General features: G+C 40.3%; 1 protein-coding gene across 1 annotated transcript; it reads right to left on the reverse strand.

The window, feature by feature from the left end:
- Nucleotides 1–2,854: 2,854 nt before the first annotated feature.
- Nucleotides 2,855–7,398, reverse strand: LOC122318846 (cellulose synthase-like protein D5). Its single transcript, XM_043136540.1, has 3 exons — nucleotides 6,164–7,398; nucleotides 5,051–5,855; nucleotides 2,855–4,965 (listed from the first exon to the last, which is right to left on the reverse strand). Exons 1-3 carry the CDS (start codon nucleotides 7,123–7,125, stop codon nucleotides 3,190–3,192), a joined length of 3,543 nt encoding a protein of 1,180 aa, XP_042992474.1. The 5' UTR covers nucleotides 7,126–7,398; the 3' UTR covers nucleotides 2,855–3,189.
- Between the last annotated feature and the right edge of the window lie 2,782 nt (nucleotides 7,399–10,180).

The raw sequence follows: 10,180 nt of genomic DNA on the forward strand, positions 1-10,180 counted from the left end.
TCTTGTATAATTTTCGGACAGGCCGGAAGTGCAACAATTGGTATCAGAGCTCTGGTTCGAGCTGTCTGAAAATTCAAGTTGGTCAAAATCAATTTTTGACAACTCTAGGGTATTCCTCGCGTTGAGATGAATCCGTTGCCGTAAACGGAATAAAAAACGGAAGTCGGACGAGCCCACACGCGTCCCTAGAAGATCGGCGCGTGCATCTGCTGCAACCCACTCGCCCCCACGCGCATCGGAGGTTGAAGACAAGTGATCCACACGCGCCCACACGCGCCCATGCGCTCTAGAGGAGGAAGACGCGTGTCAGACACGCGCCCACGCGCTCTCACGCGCCCTACAGAGGTTGAGCGCGTGTTATACACGCACCTCACGCGCTCCCCATGCGCACAAAGAATTGTAGTGCGTGTGATCCACGCGCCCACGAGCTGCCCAGATGCCCTACTCCGCGCGTGCATCCCAAGCGCCAGAAAGATCAAAACCGTCTGTTTTTCAGATCATTTTGGGCTAGATTTGTGCCAGTTGGAGTTCCATCGCGATGATCAAATAGTGCTGACAAACTATTTGGATCATTCCGGACTCATCGGTACGGTAGGAATGTTGAGATTCGCTATCAGTACTTTTGATCTGAACCGTCCACGTGTTGTAGATCATTTTGGGCTAGATCGCAACTAGTTGGAGTCATGATGGACTCATGTGTTTAGGGCTTGATCGCAGCCAGTTGGAGTCATGACGGACTCATTTGCTGTGGGCTTGATCGTAGCCAGTTGGAGTCATGACGGACTCATTTATTTTGGGCTTGATCGCAGCCAGTTGGAGTCGTGACGGACTCATTTATTTTGGGCTTGATCGTAGCCAATTGGAGTCGTGAAGGACTCAATTGTTTTTGGCTTGATCGCAACCAGTTAGAGTCATGCCAGACTCATTGGTTTTGGACTTGATGTCAGCCAGTTAGAGTCTAATGTTGCCGGACTCAGTTCATTTGGGCTTGATTTAAGCCAGTTGGGATCATGAAGTTTGAGGAGTAAACTTTAGATCATTGGACGATGCTGATTAACTTGTTATATTAGCAGGTTTTGACAGTCATACAATTCATGGAGCATATTGTCGGATCTCATTGTGGCTTTCTTTGAAAAGCCAGTTGCAAATAACAAAGTGCTGATGAAAAAATTGTTCAACTTCAGAAAAGACAGAAGGTACTATTGTTGCCCAATAGTATTTGGCGTTGCGGTCAAAAAGTTGGGAGGTCATGAGAATGACTATGAGTAATTCTGCAAAAAAGACGAAGTTGAAGAGATCTTATCCTAGATGAGGAGGTGTGCAGAAGAAATTCTGGTAAGATCTCGAGTTTGTGACAAGACAGACTACAAGAAGTTGCTAAAATCAGGAGAAAATTGAGAATGATGTTGTGAATATGGTGACTGAAGAAATACAAGACGTTGTATTTCTTGTAGTGCACAATGCTGTTAAAAATAGCTTGAAGACAACAGTCATTCAGGTATATTTTCTCAAAAAGACATGGAAGGTCACGAATGATTCATTGGTCTTGGCTCGTGGTAATGGTCGTGTGAATTAGATGAGGAAGTTAAAGGAATTCAGTTTTACTTTTCCTCATCTAAGTTTGAAGAAATCTCCCTAGACCACGACATGAAGTAAAGGTGTGAGAGATGAGAACAAAACATCAGATGTTCCAGGGATATCTACACCTAAAGTTGATGATCACATAACTGCCAAGACGATCAGACCTCCATGGTGGTTACTACCTTAAACTATATCCTGCTGAATGAAGGTAGTGAACTACGGTATAAAGAAATCTTGCAAGAGTGGAGATTATGCAAGTCGAAGTTAGCAGAGGCTGCACACAAGATGGGCACATCGACTGAAGACAGGATATGTTAGCAGCAGGATGGGGAGTCAGTCACCTAGGTCAGAGATGGAGACCTCAGCAATAGGTTCTCTGATATGTGTCAAGGTCCGTGCGAGACCATTGATTCCCAGTGTAGTGGGAGATGTGTTGCCCTATATAGATGTGTTAATTAAGGGCACTGTACGTGATGAACTAAAGTTATGCATCACTTTAGTTAGTCTTCTAAGATGAAGACATGAGCTATAAAATTGTATAGATGATAAGGGATCATGCTAGAGATAGAGGCTAGCATGTTGAGAACCAGTCTCCAAGTTGGAGATTGGTGTGATTGTAGGACTATGGAGTCTGGTTTGAAAGCTGTAAAGGCACCAGGCAGATTGTTCGCTCGGATGTAGGGCTCGAGTGAAACTCAGTTCACTCAAGGTGTGCATGAGTGCGGACTCATGGACTTGAGCAAAAGAAGAATCCTAGAGAGTTGAGATTGTGCAGTAAAGCACTTGTAAATCTCATCTGAAGAAAATCTCTTGCAAGTTTCGTGGATGTAGACGATGCTAATGCATTTGAAGATGCATTTGGAGAGGCGTTTGGACATCCATTTGAAGACGTACCTGCAGATGCACGCGCTAGGTAGGACGTCTGGGCGGACGGTTGCATGGTTACCTTGCTTCCATGGAATATAGGGGTGTGACATGTTTTTCGTGAAGGAAATGCTATAGCTAATTTTCTTGCCAAGCAGGGTGCTGGGGGTGCTAACATGGATTGGAATGGTGATGGCAATATGGTTCCTAGCAAATTGAATTTTTGGTGGTTTTGTATTGGATTCTTTTGGGTTCTTTTGATGCTTATTTGTCGTACATTCTCCAAACTAACTTCTCAGGTGTCGATTTTGTAACCACGGTTTTCCTCCGCTACAAATGAGGAAATGGTGAAAAAAAAAAAACATGGGTACCGTCCCCTTCTTAAAAAACAAACATAAATCCTTCAAAGTATGAAATGGTGAAAACTTAGTACATTCTCCAAACTAAGAAAGAGTAAGAAAAAAATATCACATTACAAGGCCAAAAGTACATGAAGCTCAGGAACTTCATTTCTGTTCAATCCAGACCAGAGAAGTAAGAACAATCGACTATACTAGTGCAACATATCCCCGAGCATGGCGTGTCATGCTTGGTCCAATCAGAAATATATAGTTCAGAGTACACAAGCCAAGTAAATTCAATGTGAATGAAGCAGAAAATAACAAAACGTAACTACAATATGAAGCTGAGGAACCTTCATTTCTGTTGCCTGTGGCTGCCTGCATTTACAGCTGCCTAGGACATTCACGGGAACTGGAACTTCATGTAATCTTGCTTACCAGAAGGAGGGCTAATATACACCCAAAGCAAGGAAAGAATGATTGACACCAATCCTGACCACACAAAGACAATGGTCGGAACCCTTCCCCTCCTTCCCATCAACCCCTTGGCAAATGGGTAGAGATGGCACAACACCCAGAAGCTGAAGAACACCCCTCCGACGAGCTTGCTCCACTGAGGGAACAGGCTGTACATTGTCCTTGCTACTCCAACAGCGATTGCAATCATGTTCACCATAATGATTGTGATTGGAGGAATCATTAAGAAGCTCCATTTAACCTCATATAGATCTGCAAATTCATCATCTCCATCGTCTGGAGTGGCAGACTTAGAGGTCAATGTAAAAGAGATGTCAACTCCTGCTATAACCTTCAGTAATCCTTGTATCACAGCAGCAGGATGGGCACTTGTTCCACCGATCAACCAAAACTGTTCATTTCGCCACCAATCATGGAGATTAATACCTGACCATTTAATTTCAAGAATTGCAAGCATGCACAAGGTGAGGGTGATGGCCAACAAGAACACCAGGAAGGTCACACTGAGGGATTGGACAATGAACTGCCCAGAAAAGAGAGAAGCTGCAGGCAAAAAGCAATAGACTATGAGAAACAAAGATGTGAAAGGGTACATTCCCACATTGAAATATGCAACCCTCTGCAAGAATTTCATTCGGTAGCTTGCAAACAGTGCATTGTTCCTTGAGAAGAAAATCTCAACGGACCCTGTTGCCCATCGAAGTACTTGGTGAAGCCTGTCAGTCAGATTAATTGGAGCCGTCCCTCGGAATGCATCCCTTTTGGTGACACAGTATATTGATCTCCACCCTCTGTTGTGCATTCTATAACCAGTTACCACATCTTCTGTTACAGAACCGTATATCCATCCTACTCTTTTACCCCACTCAGTTTTATCCTCATAGAAGCAAGAAATAACACTTATCGCCTCTGCCACAGTTGCAGCATCTAAAGGCTCACGAGGAACGGCAAGAGAACCAGCAGGTCTGCCTCGGTAACCATTTCCTTGTAAATCTTGAAGCAACCTTCCTTGGTATTCTGCTACTGGGATAGATGCAGTCAGAGAATTAGAGTTACCAAACCTCCTCGGAAGAAGCAAGGACTCGATATCTGCATCATCATCATTATGATCATCATTGATTGGCAAAATTACCTCTTCATTCTCTTCCTTCTTTCCCACCTTTGATCTTCTCAGAAACAACTTAATTTTCCTCCTACCAAACCATCCATGGTGTTCTGTGGTTCTGGGAGGACTAAACCCATAGAGTGCAGTTCTTCGGAAAATGCAGCCTGTCCCTACATACATTGGACCCTGTAGCCCATCCAGAGCCCTCATACACACATCAAAGAAAACTGTATTATGATTTGCATACCGGTCATTCGGATCAATACCCTCAAACCTTTGTGGGAATTGAACATAACAGATCCTGTCACCTCCCCTGTCCAGCATAAAGCACATTCCTTCCCTAAGAGCCAAGGAGTTGTATATGTAGTGATCACAGTCGAGATTAAGAATGAATGGGCCATTTGACATGATTGCACTGGTTCGCACAAGTGCATTCATGGCTCCAGCTTTCTTGTTGTGATCATAGCCTGGCCTCTTCTCTCGAGACACGTACGCCAGCATTGGCAATCTAATGTCAACTTCTGTTGTGTCAATCAAATTCTCCGCATCTGCTTCTGCACCATAAACCGATTCTACATTGGGTGGAGCTAGCATTGCCTGCAGCGAAACCACATATTAGTGTTTGAAAATCATGAGCAATTCAAAAGCAAGGCGCTGTACAAATTGAAATGTGAAGAATTACCTGAATAATACCAGCATGGTCCCCTCTTGAGTGGTCCGTCTCTCCTGAAGTCCATGTTCCAGGCCAATGAGAACCATCTGACATCCAAGTAGCCTTAGGAACCTTAACAGGTTCAGAGAGACTTCCCCCCATTTCCATCTGTTTCTTCTTTGCTCGCAGCTCTTCGTGCGCATTATAAGCATCAGATCTTCGTCGTATAGACTCTGGTAAGGAATTGATCCTTACTTTGAATTCATCATACTCTCTCTTCACCCGCCTCCTCTCCCTTACGAAATCAAGCCGTACTTTGTTCTTAAGAAAATCGCGCTTCTGCCCAAAATATGCTTCAGGATTCCTTGGTTCTATCCCATGTTTTCGACAAAAAGGTACCCAAATTCTCGCAAAGCTGGCAGTCTCGGCAAGAGCTTCAAATGTCAAAAGAGAGCCACCATCATCGGACAAGTAACAAGCGAGCTTTTCCACCGGATAATCAACGGAGAGGATCGAAAGAATGGTGTTCGCAGTGACAAGAGGGGGTTCTTTTTCTGCGTCTGCCGTGGAAACAAACACATCAATCCCCGGAAGGTCGGAGCGCCCTTTCGGGTTGCGCAGGTTTGGAGATTCGAACCGCTCTTTAAGAACAGAGAGGTCAGTAACTCTGTTTACGGGGCAGAGCTTAGGGAGCTGATCTAGAAGCCACGAAAAAGCAAACCAAGTCTCACAAACTGTGGACGTTCCCCACAACCACATTGCATCGCGGTTTGGGTGTCGAATCCTCCAAGTAAGAAAAAAACCGAGGGCGACAAGACGTAGCAGAATAAGTAATCTGCACAAAAACAAAGTTCCAGTTTTTGAAATTTAGATGGTCATCACAAACCAAACGAAACCAGCTGAATTAGCCAAGCTTATAAATAACCATACCAATAATTGAAATAGTCATTATTAAGAACATGAAATAACTATGTCCCAAATCAATTTAGTGGGAGATATATTACACCAAGTCAGGCAGGATCAACACTAACCACCATTCGAATTCGCGACTAGCACAAAAATTATATATTTCAAGATAAAAATGGACTCTACAAATAAAACATACAAAGAGTGGATGAGAACAGAGTCCAGAGTTGAGCTCACCTATATGGACTGAGAATGGCAGCAGAAACCTTCACTTTTCTTGTCAAAGGCCGCCTATTTCTCTCTCCAAAATCCGGAGGGTGTTCAAACTCGTTAGTCCCAGACCCAACCCCATACCCATCTTTAGGCCACAGCGCATTCCCATACCCATACGTCCCTTTCGTTTCGAATAGCCACCGGGTGTGATCAAAATCTGGCGGATGGTTTTGTTGTGCCTTAAAAGATTTCACGACCGAAAGTCGCTTATCCAGCTTAAACTCTGCCATAGAAGGCAATGGCAAGGCTTGGTCCTCTGCTTCCGACCTGGGTTCATCATCATCATCTTCGTCGTCATCATCATCACTAACTTCCTTATAAGATTCTTTGCACCCAGGGCACCTCCCTCCTCCACTTCCAACACAATCCAAGTAACAATCCCTGCAAATCTTGAACCCGCATTCGCATAAACCCCTCCTCGTTTTCATCCCTTGCATTGCCTTCTCATCACAACCCTTCATCCCACAAATTAGTCCCGATTTCAATGCTGGATCCGTCCCTTCCATTGAGCAATCAATAACATGTCCTCTAGTGACCGAATTGTACCCTCCGGTGAATAGAGTACCCGAGATGAAGCTCCTCTCAGGCTTTCCGGCACTCTTACAGTCCTCGGGGAGACTAGTCTGAGAAGCTGACATGGGCTGGTGATCAGGAGTAGGTGGTATATGCACGGTGTAACTCACAAAGTCGGAGTTCAGTTCCTCCGTGGTGGAGGTAGTTTCCTCCTTCGACATCGAACAGTACTTTCCGCCGCTCGAAAGCCTTCGGTTTCCTCGGCTGCTGAGAGGAGAATTCTGGCTGTTCGAAACCGAAGCTCGCGGCACTGGGCTGGTTAAGCCCATGCTTCTGATCCCTCCTCCTTTCCCTCCTGATGAGACCGTGATGGTCACCGGGGAGGAAGAAGGGGACGAAGCCGATTTCACCATTTTATTAACAGCTCAATTTCGGCCAAGAAAGCAAAGCTTTCCTAAGAAAGAAAGAGAAATGCACTGAGAAAATATGGAAGAGTCGCAATGGAAAAAAGTAGTGAGAGAAAGAGAGAATCCTCAAAGACCCATTACGAAAAAAACCGAGTTTCGAAATGAAAAATGGGAAATCGTAGAGGAAGCTGAGATACTTGGGAGAGAGAGGAGGAGGAGGTGGAAGAAGAAGAAGAGGAAGAAGAAGAAACTTGGGGGGCAACGGTCGGATTTGAAAATGGTCTTCCTTGGGGTTTGCGAGAAAAGGATTAGAATCTCAACGGTCGGCAGATCTGGATCGTACGTTAGGAACTAGTTGCTTTTGACCTGAAACGGTCGATTTAGGTGGAAAGCTTCGGTTATAATGAAGTCAGTCGGTCCCATCTTCAACGGTCGAGTAGGAAAGTAAATGTCTTTACATGTTTTTGAAAGGTCCCCTGGATTTCAACTTTTGCTGTTCCTGATCATGCATTTAATTATTTTGGTCCAAACAAAGTTAAAATTTTTTTAACATCTTCCAAAAGAAATACAATTAAGTTTATAATTTAAAGCTTTTTATGATATATTACTTGTTTTAGTTTTCAAACTTTCGGATCCAATCTCTTTTAGGTGAGAATTTAAATCCATAATCTACAGCTTAATCTTGGACTTTATGAATCTTAAGTTTTCCTTTACTACCTTTTAGCTTGTTAAAGTAAGAATCGATTTTGTTTGGTATACAATATGTTCTATTGAGATAAATATTCTTAAGTTACGTTCTGATGTTAAGCTGAATTGAGTTGAATATTTTATGAATAGTAATGAGTTGAGTTGGTAGAGTAAATTATGTAGAATTCATCTAAGATGAATTTAAATGTATTTAGATGTTAAAATGAATTTAGAATTATTTATAAGAAGTTAAAAAATGTCGTGAGTCTCATATGTAAATAGACTTTGAGTTAAGATAAGTTTAATAATTTGAGAGTTGAGTGTTTGAATATTCGACTCAGATTAAAATTAGATTGAACTAAATTAATTTCAGTGAAATTTAATAACCAAACAGAGCTTTAAAGTTTTTGGCCTGAATTAAAATTTTAAAATGAGAGAGATAAACATGAGAGTTTTTCATGACAAGTTCTTTTTAATTATTTTAAAATGAGAGAGATAGACATAAGAGTTTTTCATGACAAGTTCTTTTTAATTATATCAGCTACAACTTTATAAAATGAATATAAAACCTATGTATTTAATGGGTATAACATTCTCTTCTTGCCTACTCAATTCATAACTAAATTACTAATGCTTAATTTGCTTCATTGCCTCACAATTGTCTTTTAACAGCATTTTAGGCGAAAGTATATGCATGCCATTTTTATTCAGATTAAAAGAATTCTTCCATATGGCAAGGGTAAGCAGATTAAAGGGGAGCCAGAGGAAAACGGTTCAAACATTCCATTATAAACAAAGCAAAAAAAGATTGGCTAGTTTTCAAAAATGCACAAATTCTCAAAAAGCTTCCTCAACAGCATACTGGACAGATTCTTCATAAATGGACTAAGCCTCCAAGATCATTTCTTCAAAGCCAACTTAGTTGATAAGATGAATGATAAGATTGGTATAGGAGTGATTATTTGAGATGGACAAGCCAGGGGATAGGTTCTTTGAGTGCCAACAGATGTCTATTTGCAAGTCTTAGGGTGACTGAGTCTTATGTCATCATGATTACAGCAAATTTTTGTAAGGACTTAGGCATTCGAGCATTGATATTAGAGGGAGATGCTTTATGAGTGGTGAATAATATTTTAATGAAGAATAAGGATTTGTCACAAGCAGGTGGGTTAGTTGAAGATGTCATAATTGTGCTCAATTCTTTTGCTAATTGGTCAGTCCTTCATATAAGGAGAGAAGCTAATCAAGCTACTCATATTCTTGCTCGAGAAACATTATTTTTTCAAAAAGATTCTATAATTTTGGAAAAAATTTTAAAATATATTCAGTCAATTATTTCTCTTAAGATATTATAAGATTAGTTGAGCAATGAAATTCATCTTAAAAAAGAAAAAAAAAAAGGAAAGAAAAAGACTCAAGGATGGAAAATTCAAAGGGACACGTCTTTAAATGTGCAGCAAGAGCATTGCTTTTTTTTTTTTTTAAATCAAGCTTTAGCAAGATATCATAACAAGATATAAAAGCATCCGGGCATTAAATGAGGTGAGAAAGATAAGAGAAATGTTGGAATTTGATAATGGGTTTTGAAAATTTCTTTCATATTTTTTTATATTATTTTTTTATTATTATTTTTATTTAATGATTAAGTAAGTATTTTTTTTATTGATATTGTGAATTTTATTTTTTAAAAAATATTTGAAATTATTTTAAAAATATATGAAAAACTAAAAAAAAAAATTCACACTTCTTGGGACCCAAATTTGGATCCCAAGTAGATGGTTGTAGAGCTACTTGAAAAATAAATCTCTATAATTAATGAGAAAGCGATATAAATCCAACCATGCGTGACAAAAAGAATGGAGGTGATAGATGTAATGAGAATAATTGCATTTAAAGAGATGATTTATATAAATCTTAAATAAACAAATCTCATATAAGTCCTTTGGATCCCACTTTAAACAAATGTAAAAGAAATATTTTTTTTATCAATCCAACACACTTTTTTATAAATAGCTTATATGAGGCTTCATTTATTTTTATTTTTATTTATTTTTTTATTTTTCTATATGAGGCTTCATTTATAAGAACACATCTATTTTTGCTAAAATGTATAAGAGCTTATGGAATCTAATCTCAACCATGTATTTGAAAAGAGAGTAAAGTGGTAATAATATACAGGAGATGTCCTGTTACTAGACAACTGGAGACGAGCCATTTCTTGTACATGGTATAGTTGCTATTAATGTTGCAAATGTTTATAATTTGTATTTTTTTTTTCAATTTTTGCTTTGTTGATGGACTCAACATGAGATTAACCCGATCAGTCATACAAGCCTAGATTTTATGCCTTTGTTATCTCAATTTAGGTTTAATG

The sequence above is a fragment of the Carya illinoinensis genome, chromosome 8 (assembly GCF_018687715.1).
Source record: "Carya illinoinensis cultivar Pawnee chromosome 8, C.illinoinensisPawnee_v1, whole genome shotgun sequence".
NCBI lineage: Eukaryota > Viridiplantae > Streptophyta > Magnoliopsida > Fagales > Juglandaceae > Carya > Carya illinoinensis.